At 34.6% G+C, this 23380-nt stretch overlaps 2 protein-coding genes across 4 annotated transcripts; one reads left to right on the top strand and one right to left on the bottom strand.

Annotated features, from left to right (window-relative positions):
* Positions 1-547: 547 nt before the first annotated feature.
* Positions 548-12571, bottom strand: LOC122033342 (tRNA 2'-phosphotransferase 1-like). Of its 2 annotated transcripts, XM_042592349.1 has the most exons (8): positions 12449-12571; positions 12286-12372; positions 11303-11450; positions 4571-4660; positions 1590-1644; positions 1386-1508; positions 877-933; positions 548-793 (listed from the first exon to the last, which is right to left on the bottom strand). In XM_042592349.1, exons 1-8 carry the CDS (start codon positions 12529-12531, stop codon positions 663-665), a joined length of 774 nt encoding a protein of 257 aa, XP_042448283.1. In that variant the 5' UTR covers positions 12532-12571; the 3' UTR covers positions 548-662. The 2 variants fall into 2 exon arrangements, with proteins under 2 accessions (XP_042448283.1, XP_042448284.1); XM_042592350.1 differs by lacking the exons at positions 548-793; positions 877-933 and adding an exon at positions 971-1271.
* Positions 12572-14862: 2291 nt separating this feature from the next.
* Positions 14863-17731, top strand: LOC122034586. 2 transcript variants are annotated; one of them, XR_006126730.1, is made up of 5 exons: positions 14863-15267; positions 15337-15561; positions 15961-16037; positions 16833-16913; positions 17303-17731. XR_006126730.1 is itself a non-coding variant. In XM_042593898.1 (4 exons), the coding sequence occupies exons 2-4, from the start codon at positions 15511-15513 to the stop codon at positions 17640-17642; spliced, it is 468 nt and encodes a 155-aa protein (XP_042449832.1). In that variant the 5' UTR covers positions 14863-15267; positions 15337-15510; the 3' UTR covers positions 17643-17731. The 2 variants fall into 2 exon arrangements, 1 of the variants encoding a protein (XP_042449832.1); XM_042593898.1 differs by lacking the exon at positions 16833-16913.
* Positions 17732-23380: the final 5649 nt, after the last annotated feature.

The following is a 23380-nucleotide window of genomic DNA, read 5'->3' on the forward strand; positions in this document are numbered from 1 at the left end:
AGGAAGACCCGACAATAATGACAAGACCAATAGAAGCTCCAGAAGGCAAAACGTGAAAGATGAGGAGACATCCGAGGACGCAAGGCTAATGATTACACATGTTTCCAAAAAGATGGGGAGGCATTACTAATAAAATGCCACAGGTTTCCAAAAAGATTTTAGACGATGGCCATTTTCTGTATTTCCAACCCTTTAAATAACAGACGATCGAAATTTTGTTGTAATGATTACACATGTATCATTTTTGGTGAACAATAAAGGCACTTCACTGTCCTAAATTGAGGCAGCAAGTATCAGCTAGATGGCTTCCTATTTCTTTATTCTTTTCTTTGATTCCAAATTACATAATCGTTAAGTTCTCATCTTTTCATAAGCACTTCGTTCAGAATTATTTTATTGTGAAAGAAATTCTCATATGCCTTTTCCAGTCCTAATAGTCTTTGCTTATTAGATACAACTGATTAGTCATCATCTACAGGATGGGTCAGCTGTCAAGAAACTATTCTCAGGGTAGATACAACTTAAAATCGTTCAACGAACACAAAGCTGAAACAGAAAGATATAGCTAGCAATTCATTAAATTCTCTCTCAGTTGATATGCATACCATTTATGTTCCATTTAATCACAAGAAAAAGATAAGACAGATAAGGTTTACCTAAAGTTATGGTTGAAATGGAATTATTTCTCTCACAGGCCACGTTTCTATCTTTTCAAAGTATTTGGCAGGTACAACACCATCAAAGCCTTCGGTCAAAATCACTTTGTTATCAGAAATGTAGAGTTTCATTCCCTCTGTGAATCAGTCATAACAAATGTTGTCAAAACATTGATGGAAGGCAAGGACCCAGAATAAACCTCAGGTGACATGAAGGAACCTTGTAATGCCTTTTTAACATCCAAATGGATCAAGACATTGACATCCCGTCGCATTCCTGAGATGACAAAGGCAATAATAGTAATAGTAGATTTGTTGATAACAATGCAAGCTGTCAAAAAAAACAACAAACAAAAACCTAACTATAATATCACACGTCGCACCAATTACTCTGGAAATGTCAGGAAAGACCCCGATAACCTAAAACAAACTTGCTGGATTCAAAGATTTTGAATGTAAACATAGAATCTCACCAACATAAAAAATAAAGGGCATATCACAACAAGCTCAAAAGTTGTCTGAAATCTTCAATGTTTTGGTGTCCCATGTCTCATGATTAGAAGGTTGTCAAGAAATGGTTCTCATGGTACTTCTGAATTGTACAGGACCCCAACACTTCCAATGAAATGAATGACGAGTCCAAAAAGTAGAATACCCCATGCCCAAATATTTCAGTAAGAAACAAAATTACCACAAACTAGAGCAAAAAAAAAATTCATTTGAGCATACCACTAATGACTTCTCCATCTGAAGGCAAACCACTTGAAAAGTGTACATGTAGCCGTGTCATTCGCTTAAGACCAGATTGTAAAATCGACTCCAGGTTTCTTCTGTAAGTTCCATGAACACAAACTGTAAACAAAATCAATTAGCAGTTGGGTTAATAATATCTTTATAATAAAAACCAATGGTCATTATGTTTATTATCTTTACCTGGAATTTGATCGGCTGATAGGATTAGCTTCAGTAGACTTTCTGAGCTGATAGTCTACAAAAAGAATTAAACAAAAAACAAACAAGTAAAAGGCAAGAACCCAAAGCATGTGATAGACAGTGTCAACTGATACATCCAGACTCGGGAAAAACTTAAAACTAGCTTTTGTTAAGTAGAAAAGCATGGATGCACTTCTTCAGCTTGCCCACCCAAAACCAAAACTAATAGACCTCTCATACGAGATCCTTCAAGTTCATATTTGCCCATATTATGTTTCTTAGAGTCACTAGTAGGCTTTCTAGTAGACAATGGAAAAAAGTTAGTAAAACTCTATGGTGGTTTAGGATAACATTCAATCCTTAATATAATAATCATAAACTCATGTGAAATTTGCATAAATCTAAAATTATGATAATATTTTATTTAAAATTAATTTAAAATTTCACTTAGAAAGTGTCAGGATTTAAAAGTTGTAGATTTCATTGTCATTTTATATTTTATAAGTAAATTTAGATAATAATGTCTAAAATTTTTTTATTTTTCTGTTAAAATTTTTAAGCAATTTAGATTGCAATAAAATAATTAATCTACAATCTCTCTAGGACTATATAATTTTTATGTTTTTATAAGTTTAGTTGAATGGTAAAAAAATCTAGTAAAAGATATTTTTGTTAATACTGATACTTAGATGTTTATATCTACCATTTAATTTCTTTATATAATTAATTTAGAACTAGATATTTTTAGAATTATTTAAATTATAGATTAAAAAACTAAATATATATTTTAGATTGCTTTGTAAGTTCACAATTTCTCTAATACTGATAATTAAATTTTAGTATTAGTTGAGTTGATGTGTTATAATTAATATTTTTTTAATTTATAATAAAAGAATTTATAATTTGTTGGTGCAAGTAAGCAACAAATAATTGAACCTCGGTTTTGATGTATTGATGTATGGCAAGAAATTTAAAGTTAGTTATTGTGTGATCTAACAAGTATGCCAAGAGTACAAGAAAACTTGACATACATGTACATTGTAGGAGCAATACAAGAGGAGTGGACATTTGACAAGTAAAAAAAAGAAAAATCAAATGGGTCAGGCGGACATTTAGCAAGAGGAAGAAGTCTCAGTATCAAGAATATACTAGGGGGAAGTTTCGGTAGTTCAAGAACAGTAGGTAAGAAGTCCCAATAGGTCGAGGACAATTGGATACCAAAATAGAGCCTTTAGGCAAAGAAGAGTGCAAGGGAAAAAGAGTGACTTATCGGATACCAAAATAGGACCTTTAGGCAAAGAAGAGGGTAAGGGAGAGGGAGTGACTTTTATTTTGAAACGAGGCTAGCCTCTTACAACCTAGGCACTTGACCAAGAAACCAACAAGAGTTCGAAGCTAAAGTCAAATAGGCAATTGATTGAAGTCAATTGAGCAGTAAATAGTTAACTAAATTTGGCTTCTTCAGCCTTAATAATAGTTTGATCGAAATGATTTATATTTTTCTCTCATTTTTATCTAATTATTTTATCTCAAACATTCTATATTCAAAAAAATAAAAACTTAGTCGACCAGATTTCAGGACTTAGTTAACCACATTAGTGGCGGTCAATAGACCAAAATTCAAAACTCAATTTTATCTTGAGCTAGTCAACCAAATTCACAAGGCGATCGACCAAACTGATACATAAAACAAGATAGTCTGATTTATTCAAAGTTGGCAAACCATATGGTGACAAATAGTCTACCACATGAAAAAATCATTAGAAGATCAATCAACAGATAAAGTCATATTTGGTCAACCACATGTGCAAACTTAGTTGACCCCTCGCTCGGTTGGCAATTGCCCAGAGACAAGGTCAGTGATAAAGATCAAAATTCGAAACTTATTTTAGTCAACCATTTGCTCAATCAATAGCCAGCAAAGCAAGAAGATAAAATCTGAACAACAAAATTGATCCAGTTTAGTTAACTAGCATGTGGATTAGTCGACCATTTGCTCAGTCAATAGCAAACAAAGCAAGAAGATAAAATTTGAACAACAAAATTGATCCAGTTTAGTTAACTAGCATGTGCAAAGTGGTCGACCAGATGACACAGTTAGCAACCAACCCAGATGAAGCGGCATACGTGGTAACCAATTTAGCCAACCAAACTGCAAAAAGTGGTTGACCAGAAAGCTAGACAACCAGAATAACAAAGTTAGTTAATTAGAGTACGTTGCGGATAATGACAATCTCTTGAATTGGTTGGCTAGAATGGGCAAATTGATTGACCAAATCATACTAAATTGTGACTATAAATAGAGGCTTCTGTTGCTCATCCAAGACATTAACAAATAATCAGAAATCATTATGAAATATCATACAATTAAAGCCCTCTACTCGCTTGTTGTCATATTATTACTTCTCTCTTACCTTGTTTTATGTGTTTTATTTTAAATATATTCATGAAAGGTATTCAGAGAGGAGAAAGTATGGTGGTGACTTAAAAAAGAGTGTTTCACCTAAATCATTGTATCCTTTCTATCTTCCTATTGCACTTAGTCCATTAACACAAAGTTTTGAAAAAACACATTTAGTTTCAAAATTAAACTTAAGCTTGAAAATTCAACTTTATATTCCGTTGCATACCTGATTTCAAGACAATCTTTAAAACAATATTAAAGATTTTTAAACATAATTAACAAATATATTTATTTAATTTAAGCTATATATTTGTTGAGTAGTTACAATAAAGGAGGAAGTGGATGCAATTGTTATTATGACATGGTTCTCCTTTCAAAATTCTTCTCATGCCTCATATTGGAGGTTTAGATATATAAGTTTTCCACATCCTTCCCTCAAAAATTAACATAAAATATATATTATTCACCTTGGAGATAAAGTTAATTATTTATTGTACAAAGCTTCTAAATTTCAAGCAGACTTATAGATCACATGTACAATCAAGAGAATGACAAAAAAAAAAAGAAGATAAATTACCCTAATAGAGTGTCCTTGGTTCGCACGAATTAAGAGCTCCCCATCTTTCTCCAAAAGGCTAAACCGTTGTTTATTATCCCTCTTGACAACCTGTTCGTAAATAAGCCAAATATAGCATGTATCAAGATTGAACCAGTAAACTCAAAACAAAATCCATTATTACCTAAGGTTGAGCATGAAATAAAAGATTCATTAAACAACAGATGAATAACCCAATTATTTTAATGATCAAAGAAAAGGATACCAGTTCAATCAAAGAAAATCATTTTAATGATGGAAACAAAGTGATATAACTTAAGCTAAAGTATCTGATACTAGTTCCATAGTGGTCTCAATAATTTGCTAAACTAGTGAACAATACTTCAAAAGTAAAGGGTTAAAAAATAGCGATTGTGTTATTTATTCCATGCAAAATATCATATTTTAATGAAAATTATACACAATGTTATGTTCTTTTCTTCAAAATTTATTTATCTTCTATTCTAATTGTAGATTGTTTAAGCATGAAAGAGCTTCATTACTACTCATCCAGCAAGCAGATATTCTATGATCTATAGAATGGAAAGACATGACCAACAAAAGCAGGCATTAGAATGCAGGAATATAGAGATCCTTTTTTGTCCTATAATAAATATCAACATTTTGTAGATACATCCAACAAAAAAGCATATACAATCTATCAGAAAAAGAAACTAGGAAGCTAGGGAAATAAGTACAGAATATAAACAAATATAGAAAAATACATATCAGCTCTGTTCTACTACTGAAACAAACTCCAACAGGATGTCATTTCTTCAAATATCATATTTCACAAGTTCAAATTTTGTACTGGCATCACCCTAGCATCATCCCATCAGCAAGAATAGTAGACCTACTTAGTAGGAACTGATTTGGTGTTGGTCAGGACTAGGAAGCCAAGGTGAAGGATGCTACTATCTCTAATGTGCAGAAGGTCGATTTACTGAAGAAGTATGAGCTCATTTGGGTGAGGCTCACTCTCATCATCCCATGTAAAGGACAATAAGAACCCATTACTAGAGATGGCAATAGGTACCCCATATTTGGGTATCCATGGGACCCCAACCTTTCTAAGATAGGCACACATCCCCATTCCATCATCCAGAGACTGATTTAAATGCATTTGAGTGGCACATATTTAAATGAGTACAGGTAGTACCAAGGTTTAAAATTTTGACTCATGCCGAGATTTCAGTCTCAGACCGTAACGATACAATTTCGGTATCATATCGTGTCGTGCCGATACGGTTTCAGTATTTTTTATTTATATATAGTAATTATAAAATAAATATGTTTATGGTGTGTATAAAAAAAAGTTGTATATTGATTTTGTATAAATTCTCAATTATTGGACATCTTAATATTGTTAGAAAAAATAATTAAATATAATTTTCTTTAAATAAAATTGATCTATCAACAACTTAATTTTAATCTATCTATAATAATAAGTATATAATTAATACAAAGATATATAATAATTATATAAATAACTATTTATTCATTTAATTAATTATTAATTAAATAATATATATTTTAAATAGTAAAAAATATCAAGTAAAAAATTTATAAAATAATAAAAAATTGTCAAAATATAAATCTAAGTTATTAGATTTTTTTAAAAAAATTTAGAATTTTTTGAATTTTTTAAATGAAATTTAAAATAATAAAAAAAATATTAGAATATAAATAGAATTATTATATTTTTTAAAATTTTTAATGAAATTTAAAATATTAAAAAATAAATTTTAAGAATATTAATTAATAAAATTTATTAAATTTATTTTAATTTTAAATATATGTTTTATATATTTTATTAGGATAATTTAATTAGGGTTTATAAAAGGAGTAATGATACGCAGAGGGAAATAATCTCAAGGAAAAGTTCAGGGATAGACACATAAATTAAAAACCCGTCATTTTTATTTTTGTGGGCCCCATTACTTTATGTGTCTATCCCTGAACTTTTTCTTGAGATTTTTTTCTCTGCATATTATTTTTCTTATAAAAGTCTGTTCGAAATATCACACTTACCTTAAGAATTATTTAAATTAATTAAATAAATAAAAAAGGAAAAGAAAAAAAAATGACGCGAGGCGAGGCGAGGCACAGCGGATCACGAGGGAGGACGAGGACGTGTCCGGCGGCACCGGAGGCGTCGTCGAATACTTCCGCCGGCGCCAAAGGCGTCATAGGATGCTTCCGCCGGCGCCGGAGGCATCCCGCGACTCCTTCAGCGCTGCAGGTGGTGTCCCCCGCCGAAGGCGTCGTGGACGCTTCCAACGCCTCTTCCGGCACCACCGGAGGTGTCTCGCAACTCCTCCGGCGCCGTCTGCGACGGCGTCAAGACGGGGACGCCTTCGGTGTCGGTTTCGGCTGCCTGACGGAATGATAAAAACTATCCGTGCCGAGCGGCACGGAATGACATTTCATTCCCTGGGTAGTACCCAAAAAATATGGGTACCCACCCCATTACCATCCCTACCAACACTCAGTTTCCTATGATAATGACTGGAGTCTCCTAGAGCAACATCTGATCTCATTCTCCTCATTTCAAAATCCAAGCGAGCCCACCAGCACATTCATGCTACATCACCACCAAAGGTTTACCTAAGATTTGTTGCCATTATTTATGTAGGAGGCTTAATCAACACAAAACAAACTAGTTCATTCGACTGAGGCTCACTCCTCCATCAGGGACCCAAGGCCTGGCCTGCCTCACTAGGTGCAATGAAAGTCTGTCTCAGTCTTATGGTAATGACCAAAATCAGGATCAGCCTCAAGCAAATCCAGATTCATAACGGCAAGAAGCAGTAAAATTAGAAGATCAGGTTCCAAAACCTAGAGTCATGCATTGAAAAATTTTTGGGAGCCAACAATTCACTATCTATTAATATAGCACAATTGAACTTCAGACAAGAACACATTCCCCGTACTAATCATAATAGAGTATTATAAAATCAATGACCTTAGGGCTTTTTTTAATCAAACTGCTTCCCTTTCAAAGAATTTGCATCCATTACTAATTGCAGTACTTTTTTTGGTACTATTTAGCCAAAATCACAATTAGAATATGAACTAGGGCTTAAATACCAATCAAACTTTAGAAAAATAAAGGAGAGTCTAGTGCACGAAGCTCCCACCAATGCGGAGTCACAGGAAAGGGTATTGTGCACAACCTTATCCAGCATTGGAAGAGGCTATTTTCATGACTCGAACCCGTGACCACAAGATCATACGGCAGCAACTTTACTATTGTGCTAAGGCTCCTCTTCTTCATACCTACTAAATGGTAACAACATTTATTTACTTCTTAACTATATACTAGTAGAATCGATAGGAAAAAAGAGGTAAGCTATGACTAATTTAGAAAGGATTGTGGATGAAAAAATCAGGCAATCAACATTAACTTCAAAATGGGTTATTAGGAAAGTCTGAACAGGATAATTGAGAGATGAAAAAATTACTATAAATATGTTGAGAGAACTTGTCAAACAATATATAAATAGAAGAAGAAAAAAAAGTAAAGATGCTTATAAAAACTAATATATAAAAAATAAAGTACCATTTAGGTTAGAGATGTATGCCTAGCTTTCTTCTGCAATTCAGGCATTATTTTTGTGCCTCGTTTACTTTATTACAGTAAGACTTTAAATGGTAAGCTTTACAACACATGGAAATACTCCTGGCAGAGAAGTGACAAAAACTTACACATGGCAACTAACCAACTCCCCATTTAACTACCATGCTCATGGAATAGAAATTGATCCTTGCAGCAAAATCATTACTGTTTTGCACTCAACTAGGCATTGACAATGATAGTCTAGGTCAGCCAGACTTTTGAATATGAAATGCCTGATCCATAACTTGTTTGAGCTAGCAAGGGTTAGATGCCTCAAGGCATTTTTGTATGTCTGCTACAGAATGACTAGATCATACTATTTTGGTGGGATTATTTAATAATCTATGAAGATGATAATGAGGCCAAAAGATCATCAATGAAAGACACCAATCAAACTTCTGAAGATTACCAAATTTTAGGAGTTAATTATACAAATGTGTCTACTTTTTTTTTTGTTGTTTTCATCCAATATTTTCATTAATTTTTCCCACACAAACTTGATTAATTGTCTCTGATGGATCTACATCTGCAATGAAAATTTTAGATTAGTCAAATATGAAAATAACTCTTAGATCAGGAATCATATTAGAAGGCTTTCTGCTACTGCAGATATCTTTAACGTTAAGAACTAGAATGATTGATTACATGATTAGATTTTTGTGATTTTTCCCATTCCTAGTTTTTATAAGTCTGCCCTTACAGGTCCTTATTTAGAACAATTAAAAGAAAAGAGTAACTTGATCGCCATAAAGAAAATCTATAAAATTCCCAGATATTTGCAGTAATTAATAAATAGTATATATTAGACAAATATATGGGGAGTTGGTTCATTAGTTATAGCATTCCCCTTAAGCTAAGCATAAATCGCAATCATGCTTGGTTTGTCACACAAAATGGAAGATCCAATCTCACAAAACAACTTGGTGGAGATATGAATAATTTATTCTTCAGAAGGAAATAGGTGTTTAATAGAATTAGTGAAAAAAAAATAACTTTGTCCAAAATAGCAGACTTTCCACTGGTTTATTTTATAGGAAAGATTTATTTAAAAATACCAAAAATGTTAATTAATAATCTGCATCTCAAAAAGAACAATGCATGAGCAACCGTGTTAGAGAATAAGAGAAAAGCTAAGGAGATAGGTAAAACAGGTTCCAAATGTTGGATTAATAGGAAAAAAATAAACATTAAAATAGAGCATGTATTTAGTAAATAAATTAATAATATTTATATTCATGAAGTTAAAGTTGATAGAATTTGAGATAGAATCAGAGAGTTAGAAAATACAGAGAGAGGAGAGAAAGGAAAAAAGAAGGAATTAAAACAACAATAGATTTCTAATTTGCATAAAAATACCTCCATATGGGAACAAATGTAAATGAACCAAGCGTTCATGAACAAGCTTGGTGTTCGGCTTGGTAAGAGCTTGTTTATGTTCGTTCAATATACATTAGATTAGTTAAACAAACAAGCTTGAACAGCTCGTTAAGCTAAACAAACAAGCTTGAACACATATGTGTTCAGCTCGTTAACGTTCGTGAACAACGTTCGTGAACAATGTTCGTGAACAACGTTCGTGAACAATGTTCGTGAACAACGTTCGTGAACAATGTTCACGAACAATATTTATTAATAAAATTCTTTTCAATATGCTAAATAAACAATAAAATAAAATATAATAAATAAATAAATTTAAATTATCAATCTTAATAACCAATCAAACAATTAAAAGTTTCAAACAATCAAACAAGCTTGAATTGAGAGCTTGATAACATCTAAATGAACCAAGCTCAAACCAAGCTCAAGTCAAGCTCGAACCAAGCTCAAGCCAAGATTGAATTGAGAGCTTGATAACATCTAAACAAACCAAGCTCAAACCAAGCTCAAGCCAAGCTCGAATCAAGCTCAAGCCAAGCTTGAATTGAGAGCTTGATAACATCTAAACGAACCAAGCTCAAGCCAAGCTTCAAACAAGCTCAAGCTCATAAAAAATAAACCAAGCCAAGCTTGAACACTCATTTCAAAAGCTTGGTTCATTTTAAGCTCGGCTCGGCTCGGCTCGATTATCTTATCAAACAAGCTTGAACACCCCAAAGCTCGGCTCGGCTCGGCTCGTTTACAGCCCTAGGAACAATTGTGGTTAATTATAGTTCCATTTATTTGACTCAGAATTCCAAAAAAAAAATTGATGTAGACTTTAAGGTCTCAATTATTTGGATGGAAAATATGAGGGAGACAAGGAAAAGTAACAAAAAAATACACAGAAAACATAGAACTCCATGCGCAATTTTGTGATCCTTTTCCTTCTTTCCCTCATAACTTCCATCCAAGTAATGAGGTCTAAGGATGATAATTCATCCTAAATTTCCAATGTCAAACCAAGTTTTAATACAACTCTTCCCATAATTACAATAAATCAAATTAAGTTGCATGGCTACAATTAGATGAAAACCTATTGTGATTAAGTTCCCAGACAATCAGGTTCCTGAAATTTGCATCATGTTCTACAAATCATAGTTCAACTAATTTCAATGAAAAGTGCAGTACGCTAGTCCTTGAGACTCAAACCTAGACTAAATTCTTTCAAGACCTTTAGTTAGGCCAACATTAGACTGACAATGGGGGCATTCAAGGAAGACATGAGAGTGACTTGCACAAAGATTGACATGAAAACTTTCATGTCATCATTAAAAGTAGAAAATACTAGAGATGTATTATATTGTAACTATGAGCACGATAAGGCAACAGATTGTCAATTTGATTTGTTTAATATACTGAAATGCAATTTAAGTTTGATACACTAGATGCATTCCTTTTCTTTCAGAGTTCAAAAATTCAAAAAAAGTGGTTCTACATAAATAAAAATTTGTGGTCGTAGGATACAAAATGGAGATGATCAAGTCAATGCAATCAAAATATCAGATCTGCACTTTGTATAAGACACAAGAATGGGAATCAATAAAATCTAGAGAGGATTTTTGCAAGTATACAATGAACACAAACTCAGTGCAAAATTCTGATATCAGAAGTTCAATGCCATGCAACTTAGTAACCATGACTAGGATAACTATCTGAAAAAAGTTTAAGAAACTCACCTCCCTAATTTCATCAAGTGAGTGTGACCTCAATGGAAGTTTCGCAAATGTTGATAAATTCAACTTTAATAGGTCAGCAACTCTAACATACCCGTCACTTTGTATATCCAGATTTAGCTCAGAAGCCATATGGCGTAAAATTCGTGTCCTGAAATTATTTGAGAAAAGCTGGGTTAGTGTTAATAGTTCTAGTTGCCAGCCTTAAAGAATCAGCTCAACAAAAATATGATCAATAAGCCTTATATACACCAACAATTGCAAAAATCATTTAGGGCATATTTGGTTGAAGGTTATTGTTGATAACCTTAATGATCTACCTAAGGTTCTGTTATTTAATCATGTGTGGTTCAAGTAATGAGTGATTCCGTAATTGAGCATGTATGCCACATCAGAAAATGGGGATATAACCCGGAATTACCTTGGAAATGTGAGGTTTTACATGATTCCGAGGTTAACAAAAAAAATTTCCCAAAATTTTTTTTCTAAATTTTTCTCCCATGAGTATTTCAAAGATTGAACCAAACAACATTGAGTTATGTTTTATTCCCTATAACCAAGATTATGCATGATAACTTAAATCAAACGCACCCTTAGGACATTACCTAAGGGGTCAAGATTACTCATCTAATCAACTCAAGGTTTAAGCAATACAAACAAGTGAAGAAAATCAATTTTGAAATGTCAGCAAAGTAAATATGTACCCAAATTTGAGATACAGAAACACAGCCATTAACCTAAACAGCAGGAAAAAACAATCAAATCTCCGACAACACCACCGACATGAAAATCAAGTTATTTGGGAAACTTGCTGACACTAAAACCTGGTAACGCCACGAATACAGTGCTGTGTAGCACCGAGTCATCCCATTTGCCAAAGAAACATTGTTCAGCAGAAAGTTCATAGAGTTTGGTACATTATCTAATTCAGAAACATTGATGGGAAAGGAGAACAAAAAGAGTAAAGGAAAGGAGGAGCAGATTACAAGAGACGACCAAGAGCATCGATGCGATCACTGGCAGCATCAGCTCCGTTCCCCCTCCCTCCAGCGCCTCTTCCCCTTCCTCTCCCGCTGCAATCAGGAAATCAATTAGGCCAAGAAACACATCTTCAGAAATTTCCCTGATGTAATTGTGAGGGACAGATACCTTTTCCTTGAGGGATGCAAGAAAGAAGCCGTGGCGGAGAAGGGTTTGAAAGAAGAGGGAGCACCTAGGTTGCGATCAGCCATGCAGCAGCAGGAGACGGCGATCCGGCAGCAGGAAGGAGGCCAAGGCAAAAATAAATTAAAAAAAAAATCTTTAATATATTTTTAAAAAAATTCTCAAGTTTCTTTTATTTAAATTTGAAATTGAGAATGATCGATTTTAAAAAAAAAATTGATTTATTTTTTAAAAAATAAAATATTTTTTTATATAAAATTTAGTTTTTTTACTAATATTTAGATAATTTTTTTTAACATTGTTAAATTATTTAATTTTTTTTTAGACACTGAACGTAAATAAAATTTTATTAATTTTAATTTTGAAATTTTTTTATGAAGCATTTTACTTTAAGTTGTATGGATAAAAAAAATCTCTGAGAGTATTACCGGCGAGAGAGCATAAGCGTACAAAATTATTGATGAGAAAAGAAAAAATACAACGACGAGAGAATATAAACATATAATTAAAATTAACGAGGAGAAAAGAAATAGGCAAGCATTGGTGAAAGAACCATTAGAATTTTTTTAGAGATATTGAGAAAGAAAGAGTTTATTAGCTTTATAAGATATATAATTAAATAGAATAAAATCTTGACTAAGTGCAATTATGAGGAAATAAGATTAAATAAAATAAAATCTTGATTAATTGTAATTACGAGGAAATAAGGATACATATAATGTGTAAATAGGAATAATTAATGAATTAATAAGATGTCATTAATGGATTAGCATGATATTTATTAATGTGTATGCTATCATTGATTAATAGTAATGACTCAATTTAATTTTTTATAATATTTTTACTTAATTATTTAATCAATGGGTCCTAATAATATTAGGGCCCTAGGCATAGGCTTTAATGGCCTATGCCTTGAGTCGGACCTGGAATTAATAGTTCGTCGGAACTAACGTGGAACGGTCGGAACTGGCATTCCGTGTAATCGAGCCACACTCTCAAACTTTTATCGAGAGTTTAGAATCCAACCGAGCTAAAGTTTCATTTAATGAATATATTATGGTTCACTAGTTTATTCGAGTTTTTATCATGTATAGACGAGTTTAATAATATAAATTATGAATTTAAATATTCATTCAAAATTAAATTATATATTTAGAAAAAATTATAATATTCCTATTAAAATTTATAATTTTATTCTAATAAAAAATTTAATATATTTGTCTATATGTTTCATAAATAAAATTTAAAATCTATAAATTCAATATAAAAATTATTATTTTTTTATTTAAAAATTGATTCATGAGTTTCATGAACATATTCATGAGCTAACGAGCCGAATATTGTGAAACTTAAGCTTGGTTTGTTTATCTTAACGAGCCTCATTAAACGAGCTCAAACAAGTTTTTATCTAATCGAGATTCGAATAGTTCATGAGTGGCTTGGTTCATTTACATTCCTAATGTCTCAGGCCATTCTAAAGTTCCGATAATAAATAACGTGGCTTGCTTTGAAATGTCGTTCTATGACGTCTATTCAGCCAGCAGTGAAGTCTGTAGTGCGCTGGGAAAGAGGAAAGCAAACTGAGAAATTGTTTGCGACGGCGGGTGATGATTCGACATTGTGCATGCAGGTAGGGGTGTAAATGAATCAAACCGCTCGTGAGCTATTCGAAGCTCAATTCGATAAAAGCTTGTTTGAGCTCGTCTAATGAGGCTCGTTAAGATAAACAAACCAAGCTCATGTTTCACAATACTCGACTCGTTAGCTTGTGAACACGTTTGTTAAACTCATGAATCAACTTTTAAATAATAATAATAATAATTTTGATATTGAATTTATAGATTTTACACTTTACTTATGAAAAATATAGACAAATCTATTAAATTTATTTATTAGAATAAAATTATAAATTGGAACTTGTGGTCTTCATGGCTCTCGTATCATCCATGTCAGCTTCGATCAATCGAAACTTGTGGTCTTGAGCCATATGTCTTATGAGCATAGATCTCTTGGACCACTTTTTTGTGGTCCAGGGGATGTGTCACTTGCATTTATTGTCGGATCGTGACCGCGATCTGGCCACAAATGGTTGCGATCTCTTCTTGGGTTCACCGTCCTCACCAGGTTATAACACTACAAGAAAATTGGGATTCTACAACACTTAAAAGACAACGTTTTTTTTAAAAAGCGTTGTCTTTTTTCCTTTTACAACGCTTTTAGTGAAAAGCGTTGTCTATTTCTTTATGTTCTTACTAATAGACAATGCTTTTTTAAAAATCGTTGTCTATTAATGATTTTTGTGGGTCAAAGACAACGCTTCTTGAAAAGCGTTGTCTATTACCATTTTTTTTAGTGTATATGACAACGCTTCTTGATTTTTAGTGGGTCAAAGACGCCGATCCTTTTAATCCCGAACCCGACTTCTGCTCTGCGCGCCCGATTCCTCTCTTCCCATATCTCCCCTCTACTTGACGCGCTCTCTCTCGCGGACGACTCGAAGACGACGGAACGGAGCTTCGACCTTCGGTGATCGACAGTGTCACTTGAGGAGGAAGTCTTCGGATCTCGACGATACCGGCGGAGTCCAAGCCATCTTCAGTAATCGATACCTAGGGCACGACTGATCGCCTGCTTCTCGCCGGACCTTTTCTTCTTTCCTCGGCACCGCCGGTGTAGATTTATTCCCGGAGCCTCAAGGATGAGCTATCTTGTTCTTCTTTGATTTCCCGCAAACCTCAGCGCCGAACCTTTCCTCGATTCCTCCTCTTCCTCTTGTGGCGCTGTGCCCTAGCCGGATCTTGGAGGTAAGGCATCGTACTCTGTGGGTTGTTGAGATGTTGTGTGACCGATTCTTCTTTTCCCTTGCTCGCCAGAGACGTTCGATTGTTGAGGTAATCTGGTGGGGGAGTCTTCTTCCGGCAGCAACCATCTATGGTTGAGGATCAGCAGAAAGTGAACTGTTGATTGCCTCTAAACCTTACGTGAGAAAGATTCCAGCAGGGAAGTTTAGTTCTGTGGTGTTCTTTGGTCCCATCAACTACTCTTTCATGGCAGTAACGATTCTGGATTGGGGATCAACAGAAGGGGCTGAGCTTGAGGTATGTGTAGGGGTTTTGATACATGATGTAGATGATTGTTAGATAGGTTTATGTGTTGAATTAGGGATAAATTGGATCACATTGGTTAATTGAATTTAGAATAGCACATGTGTAGTTGAATTTAGATCATGGTGTAATCTGATCATTTAGTAGTTAATTGTGCGGACAAGTTGTTTTGTTTACAGTTTCTTTTCTTTTCTCTATTTTTGAGTAATTTATTTCTGCTCGAGAAATTTGTACTTTGACACTTTTATTACTTGTAAGTTGTATCCATGTTCTCTTTTATATAATGCTCAGTTAGATTAACATAGGGACATTACAACTAATATATCTATATATTCTGGAACTCTATCAAATCAATTACTGGTGCTTCGTTGTTACATTGCACTATCCTTGCAGTTAAGATTGGGAGGCCAGGGTATAGGGTCTCAAAGCAATTTGATCCAGAGACAAAACAACGGTCTCTTCTGTTTCAGGTTTCACCTAGCCCTTTTATAATATTTTGATTAATATATCTGATATTATGATTTCAATTTGCACACATTATGATTTCATTGACTCATGCCCATCAAGTGTTTGATTAAATTTCTCTTCCATTGTATAGGTTTTAGTTGATACAATTTCTTTAGTTTAATTCCAAGTAATGCTTGTTAGTTTAGTGATTTATGTTCCTATGATGTTTGTTCTTTATTTGAATGTAATTAGTTTAGGTTTTGTCACATGCTCTAGTTTATGTTCCTATGATGTTTGTTGGATTCTCTAAGGCACCGTATTCATGATGAGGATTGGAAATATATAGTGGAAATGTGAGTTCATATTTATTTTTATTAAGCATTTATGTTAATACAAAACTCATATATAAAAAATCATTAACATATGAAAGGCCTTAAGATTGTTTAATTCATACAAGGGAAGGAAAGGTAGAAAAAAGGCTATGTGGGAAGTAGTAAAGGTATGTGTAATTATATATAACAATCTTCCTTCATGTGTATGTTTATCATTAATAATTTGTATCTTATTACCATAGGCTCCTCAACAACAAGAAGCAACTTCTTGCTTCTTTGGAATCCATTATCAGCTATGCTTGTTAGTTTTTTCCTGCACTCTCATATTTTCAATGGATTGGTCATGGACATTGTATCTCTTAGTTCTGTTTCGTGGAAGGTTTCTGACAAATTGAATTTCCAGATACAGTAGCTTTTATCTCTCAGATTATTGCAGCTTCGATATAGGAATACCTGTCCATTTGCTGACTATTTTTGCTGTCACAGCCAACCCTTTGTTTCAAAGTATTTTGATGTTATTGATCCTTCAAGGACGAACAACAATCTTTGACAAAGTTTCAGAACAAGGTAGCAGCAACTTGATTTCTTACCTTACCTTTGCTAATGATATCATTTTGTTCTCTTTGCTCATATCAAGATTGTGTGAGTGATATTGTCCAATTGAAGATGGACAATCTGGAATTAGACTGTGTTCATCTTTTATGCTGAATTGAGAGCTACTAATATATAATTGGTACAACTTCCACTCTAGAACATAGAACCATTTGTTTCAACAAGGTGTAGTAAAGTGTCAAATTACAAACTTTAACACCTCTTTACCATCATTTCTAGACATTATGATTTCATTCTTTTCCATTAGTAAAGTGTCCATCTCTTGCAATTATGAAGCATGACATTCTACATTCTCTACAAATAACTGTTTGCAATTATGATCTGCTTGTTTACCTTTCTTTTAGTAAGCGATTGGTGGTTTGGATGTCAATGAGTGGAACGGTAGAAGGGTCGTCTCTGAACCCAAATGCCCTACACTCTGTTCTGCAGCAGTTGCGGGAGTCAGTGCAGGCATTGTTGGAACACTTCCATCAGTGGAGGCAACAAGAGATGGCTGGCAAAGACTTGTTTGAGACTGCCTCTGTGGAGGCTTTAGTCATGAACCTGAGCACCAAATCTCCGAAAAAAGGCGTGAGGCCGGGTAAATATCGTGAAAAACTTGTCCAATGCGTAAGGCCAAAGTGTACTCCTCACCGCATCATTCTTCGAGGCCGACTAGCTATTTTGTGTTTTTTTTTGTTTTAAATTCGAATGTCACTATACTTTGAAACAGAACTATTTAGTCTTTGTGTATAGTTGAATTCTCCTGTAAATACTAATATTTTGTAATTGAATTCTATTGTTTTGGTACGAGTTTGAAATCATTAGTTGAGCTAATTAATGTTATTTTATATGTCAAATTCAAATCTAGATATGGTAAAAAAAAATTAATAGTTTTGTAAATATAAAAAAATGATTTTGTTAATAGATTTTTTTAATTTTTATTTTAAAAAGACAACGCTTTTAAAGCGCTGCACAAGTGTTGTCTTTGCCAAAAACAACAACGCTTTTAAAGCGTTGCAAAGATGATGTTTTTACAAAAAAATACACAACGCTTTTAAAGCGTTGTCTTAGCTACAAACGACAACGCTTTAAAAGCGTTGTCGTTGAGCAGACTTTTAACAACAGTGCCTTTAACAACGCTTTTTCAGGCACAAAGACAACGCTTTAAAAGCGTTGTCTATTAGCTTTTTTCTTGTAGTGTAGTTTTTGTTCGGAGCGCGCGGTCGGAGGCCGCCCGGAGGCCTCCGGTGGTGGATAAGTGGCTAGGTTACTGGACGCCTAGCAAGGATGTCCTCTGAGCGGCCTTCGGCCGCTCACTCCGAATAAAAACTATAACCTAGTGGGGACGATGAACCCAGGAAGGGATCGCAACCATTTGCCGTCGGATTGCGACCACGATCCGATCGTAAATATGAGTGACACATCCCCTGGACCATAAAAAGTGGTCCAGAAAATCCTGCCTCATATCTTATGCATGTACAACCCACCATCATGAACAGCTACATTCTCTACTATGATATATCCAACTGAGCGATCGTTTGATGTGTACGTCTCTATCATTTCTAAAACTGTTTGTGTAAATCTCCTTGAGCTAGTGGTGCGTAGCTAGTGGCCGTGAATGAGTCCTCTACCAATATTGGAGCATTATATTTTCCCCACTCATGCCTATGACCATGTCCTTCCATGGTGGGATTTCTTTGACTAAATAAAGAATCAAGACTACCTATCAGGTGATCCCAAATTGCTGACATAACAATTTCACTGTATCTAATTCTACACCATTCATATATATATATAACTGATTCCATGCATGGGAGCAAAGATGAAGTCGTTATCTTACAGATTTTTTTTCAGATGACTTCGTACTCTTTAGAAGGAGATAAATTATACGATATTTATCTAAGTATAAGGATCCTTTATACCAGAGAGATTAGACATATAACTAGCGAGACATTTTATAGATCTCAATACCTATTGAAATAATCACCATGCAGATATCAATCACTATGCAGATACCAAATATACAACAGGTGAGGGCTAGTTGATTCCATGCATGCTTAGCGTTGGTGATGTAGTATCCAATCTCAATAATACATAATGCAGAGTTCTGTTCAAGAATTTGACATCAATATCAGAGAGACAGGGAGGAGGAAGAAGTGAAGTCATGTTGATGTTGGAATATATGTCCTGCAGTCCATTAATGATGTGAGCATGCATGGAACCTTTAATTGTCATCACCAGGCACTAGCTGGTCACTCAAACAGTGGTCTTTGTCGGGAATATATGATTTTGAAAGCAACCACAGCACCCAGTCAAACATTCCCAATATGTAGGCCTCATTATGTTCTTCAACTCCAGTGCCCCAGTTTTATTGTTTCTGTTGTACCATTTATATTCTACTAGCTCACCAACACAACAGTTCCAAGAGCCTCTCACCGTTTGTGATTCCCCACACAGTAGACATTGTATTAGGCAATTAATTTACCATTATTATCAGCATGGCATTCTGATACATTGAGCATTGGCAGCCGTCGCGTGTGCCCCAAGGGTTAAGCATCATGCTCAGATGGAGATAAGTCAAGACAAGTTAACATAGGGCAGATATGTTTGGGTAGTTTTCTTTAGTCCCAATTAGATGAAATTTACCCTTCGCCGACTGATCCCACCGATCGGGTGCGCTCCTCTTGTCCTTGATCGGTCCTACCAATCGAGTGTGCTCCATTTTTGTCCAATCAATCCCATCAATCGAGCACACTCCATTTCTTCCTTATCAAAATCATCGATCATGCCCGATCCTCTTCTCTCTGCCCCACCAATTGGGTGCATTCAACATCTCTCCGGTCGGTTATGTTAGATTATATATTTATTTGTTTATAGTTTTAGGGCAATTTGGACTTTTCCCTTTTCTTATGGAGTTTAGGGTTTTTTAACTTAACTATATAAGACCTTATACTCTGTATCAATTTTAAAATCTAATAATATGGTTAGTTTTTTTCCTTCTCTTAATTTCTACATGGTATCAGAGCGATTCTCCTTCTTTGACTTAATTTTTTCTACTGCCCCCTGTTATTGCTTCCTGTTGCAGCTGTCGTCTCCTACTGCTGCTATTGATTTTGGTGCCAACATCTATTTTCTATCAATTTCAGCGCCAACATCCTGTCCTACCGATTTCGACATTGATATTATTTTCTGTCGATTTCGACGCCAACGCTATTTTCTGTCGATTTCGGCACAGACGTTCTGTGTTATCAGTTTCAACGCCGACTCTCTTTTCTACCGATTTTGGTTCCCAAGCCCTATGTTGCCGATTTCGGCACTGACATCCTTTTTTACTGATTTTGACACCAATGCTCTGTGCTACTGATTTCTACATTTGACATCATTTTCTACCTCAGATTCTTGTATAACCACAAGTCGTCTTGATATCAATTTTTGCAGATCATACAAATGTGTATCCTTACAGTTTGGTTATTCTGAGAATTATTCGTTCTGGTATCATGCCTAGTCATGCAGATGTTTCATGGAAATCTGATTCATATATGTTTGAGCAGTTTCAATAGTTCCTTGCTTCACAACCCTCTGTCATGTCAGCTTCCTCTCATATAGGTTTGTCGTCGTCTGGTATTTCAGGTATATCTTCATCCTTGTGGATTTTGGACTCTGGTGTCACTCATCATATGTCATCCAATTTGTCATATTTTATTTCTTTTTCTCCCAGTTCATCTATATCTATTGTGACTGCTGATGGTACTACTATGTCATTAGTATGTGTTGGTTCAATTGTTACATCTTCTTTATCTCTTATTAATGTTTATTATGTTTCAAGTCTTACTTTAAATCTTATTTCTGTTAGTCAATTATGTGAGCCTGGATATCTAGTCTCTTTTTCTTCATCCAATTGTTATGTTCAGGACCCGCAATCTCAGAGGTTGATTGGGATAGGTCATAAGTAAGGAGGACTCTATGTTTTAGATCAACTTAAATTACCAAAAGTTGTAGCTTCGAATGTGGATTTATCATCTTTTCATATGAGTCATTCATATTCTGATTTTTATTTGTGGCACTCTCGCTTAGGTCATATTTCAGCAGCTCGTTTGTAGTTTTTAACCTCTACAGGAGCATTATGACCTTTAAAAAGTTATGATATTTCTGATTGTAGTGGTTGTAAACTGGCCAAATTCTCTAGCTTACCATTTTCTAAAAGTCTTTCTTTTTCTTCTACTCCATTTGATCTTATCCATTCTGATGTGTCGGGACCCTCTCCTGTTCCTACAAAAGGAGGTTCAAGGTATTATCTTTCCTTCATTGATGATTGCACTCGTTACTCTTGGGTATATCTTATGAAACATAGGTCTGATTATCTTACAATTTCAATAACTTTAGAGCTCTTATGAAAACTCAACATTCTAGTGTCATAAAGTGTTTTCGTTATGATTTAGGGGGTGAATACACTTCGAATCAATTTTCACATTTACTTGCTTCTGATGGTACTATTCATCAAACCTCGTGTACAGATACTCCTGAACAAAATGGCGTGGCTAAACGGAAACATAGACATCTAATTGAAATAACACATTTATTTTTATTGTCTACCAGTGTTCCTAGTGCCTTTTAGGGGGAAGCAATCCTTATTGCTGCCCATGTAATTAATAGAATTCTAAACTCACACAATTCAGGTTTGTCACATTTTGAAAAATTGTATGGGCATGCTCCTGTCTATTCCTCTTTGCATATTTTTTTGTTGTACTTGCTTTGTCCTTCGTCCACATGCAGAGCGTAATAAATTAGTCTTTCGGTCTGCTCTTTGTGTCTTTATGGGTTATGGTGTTAGTCAAAAAGGATATCGTTGCTTTGATCCCATTAGTCAAAAATTGTATGTCTCTCGTCATGTTGTATTTCTTAAGCATATTCCATTCTTTTCTATTCCGTCTAGTTCGCATAATATGACAAAGTTAGATCTGCTTTGCATTGATCCTTTCAATACTGATACTGAGGAAGATTCACCCACAAATCCTACTGGTAATTCAACTGAATCTAGTACTTTGGTTCCCGAGATATCTGCTCCACATGTTCCTCCTTCTGCCACAACCCAATTATCTCCTGAGGTTGCGGATGATCCTTCTCTCCACCGACGTCAATCCACTCGTGTTCGTAAGTCTACTAAACTACCAGATTTTGCTTACTATTGTTATTCTCGTTCTTTTGCTTCATTTGTTACATTTATTCATTGTCTTTCTGAGCCTGAATCCTATAGAGAAGTTGTTTGTAACCCACTTTGGCAGAGTGTTATGGCTGAGGAACTAACTGCTTTGCATCAGAGTCATACATAGGATTTGGTTCCATTGCCATCACGAAAACATACTATTGGTTCTCGTTGGGTATATAAGATCAAAACTAAATCTGATGGATCTATCGAACGATACAAAGCTTGTCTTGTTGCTAAAGGTTATTCTCAGGAGTATGACATGAATTATGAAGAAACATTTACTCCTGTTACAAAAATGACAACTGTTCGTACTGTGATTGATGTTACTTCTGTTTGTCGATGGAGAATATCTCAGATGGATGTCATGAATGCATTTCTAAATGGTGATCTTTATGAAGAAATTTATATGACACCTCCTCCTAGTATTTCACACAAACCTGGTGAAGTTTGCAGGCTTCGTAAAGTGCTTTATGATCTCAAACAAACACCTCGTGTTTGGTTTGAGAAGTTCTCTACAATGATTACTTTGTTTGGTTTTCATCCTAGTAATCATGATTTAGCATTGTTTGTTAGATGTACGAGTGCAGGTCATATTCTTTTATCATTATATGTTGATGACATGATTATTACTGGTGATGATTCTGATGGAATTGCTTCCTTGAAGTCTGAATTGGCTCATTATTTTGCTATGAAAAAACTTGGGTATACCGCGCTACTTTCTGGACATTGAGGTTGCTTATTCCCCGAAAGGTTATCTTTTATCCCAGTCAAAGTATATATCTGATCTGTTTGAGCGTACTCGTCTTACTGATAATAGAGTTGTTGATACTCCTATTGAGACTAATGCTCGATATTCTCCATTTGATGGATCACCTTTGTCGGATCCTAGTTTGTACAAAACTATTGTTGGAACTTGGTTTATCTCACAGTGACTCATCCAGCTATTGCGTATGTTGTTCATGTGGTTAATCAATTTGTCGCTGCACCAACTATAGTTCATTGGGCTGCTGTTCTTCGTATTCTCAGGTATCTTCGGGGCACTCAATTTCAAAGCATTTTATTTATTTCTACTTCATCTCTTGAGCTACATGCATACTCTGATCCGGATTGGGCTGGTGATCCTACGGATCATAAATCTACCATTGGCTTTTGCATTTTCTTGATGATTCCCTTATTTCTTGGAAGAGTAAAAAGAAAGATGTTATTTCTAGATCTTCCACAGAAGCTGAGTATC

This window comes from Zingiber officinale, chromosome 11B (assembly GCF_018446385.1).
Source record: "Zingiber officinale cultivar Zhangliang chromosome 11B, Zo_v1.1, whole genome shotgun sequence".
NCBI classification, from domain to species: domain Eukaryota; kingdom Viridiplantae; phylum Streptophyta; class Magnoliopsida; order Zingiberales; family Zingiberaceae; genus Zingiber; species Zingiber officinale.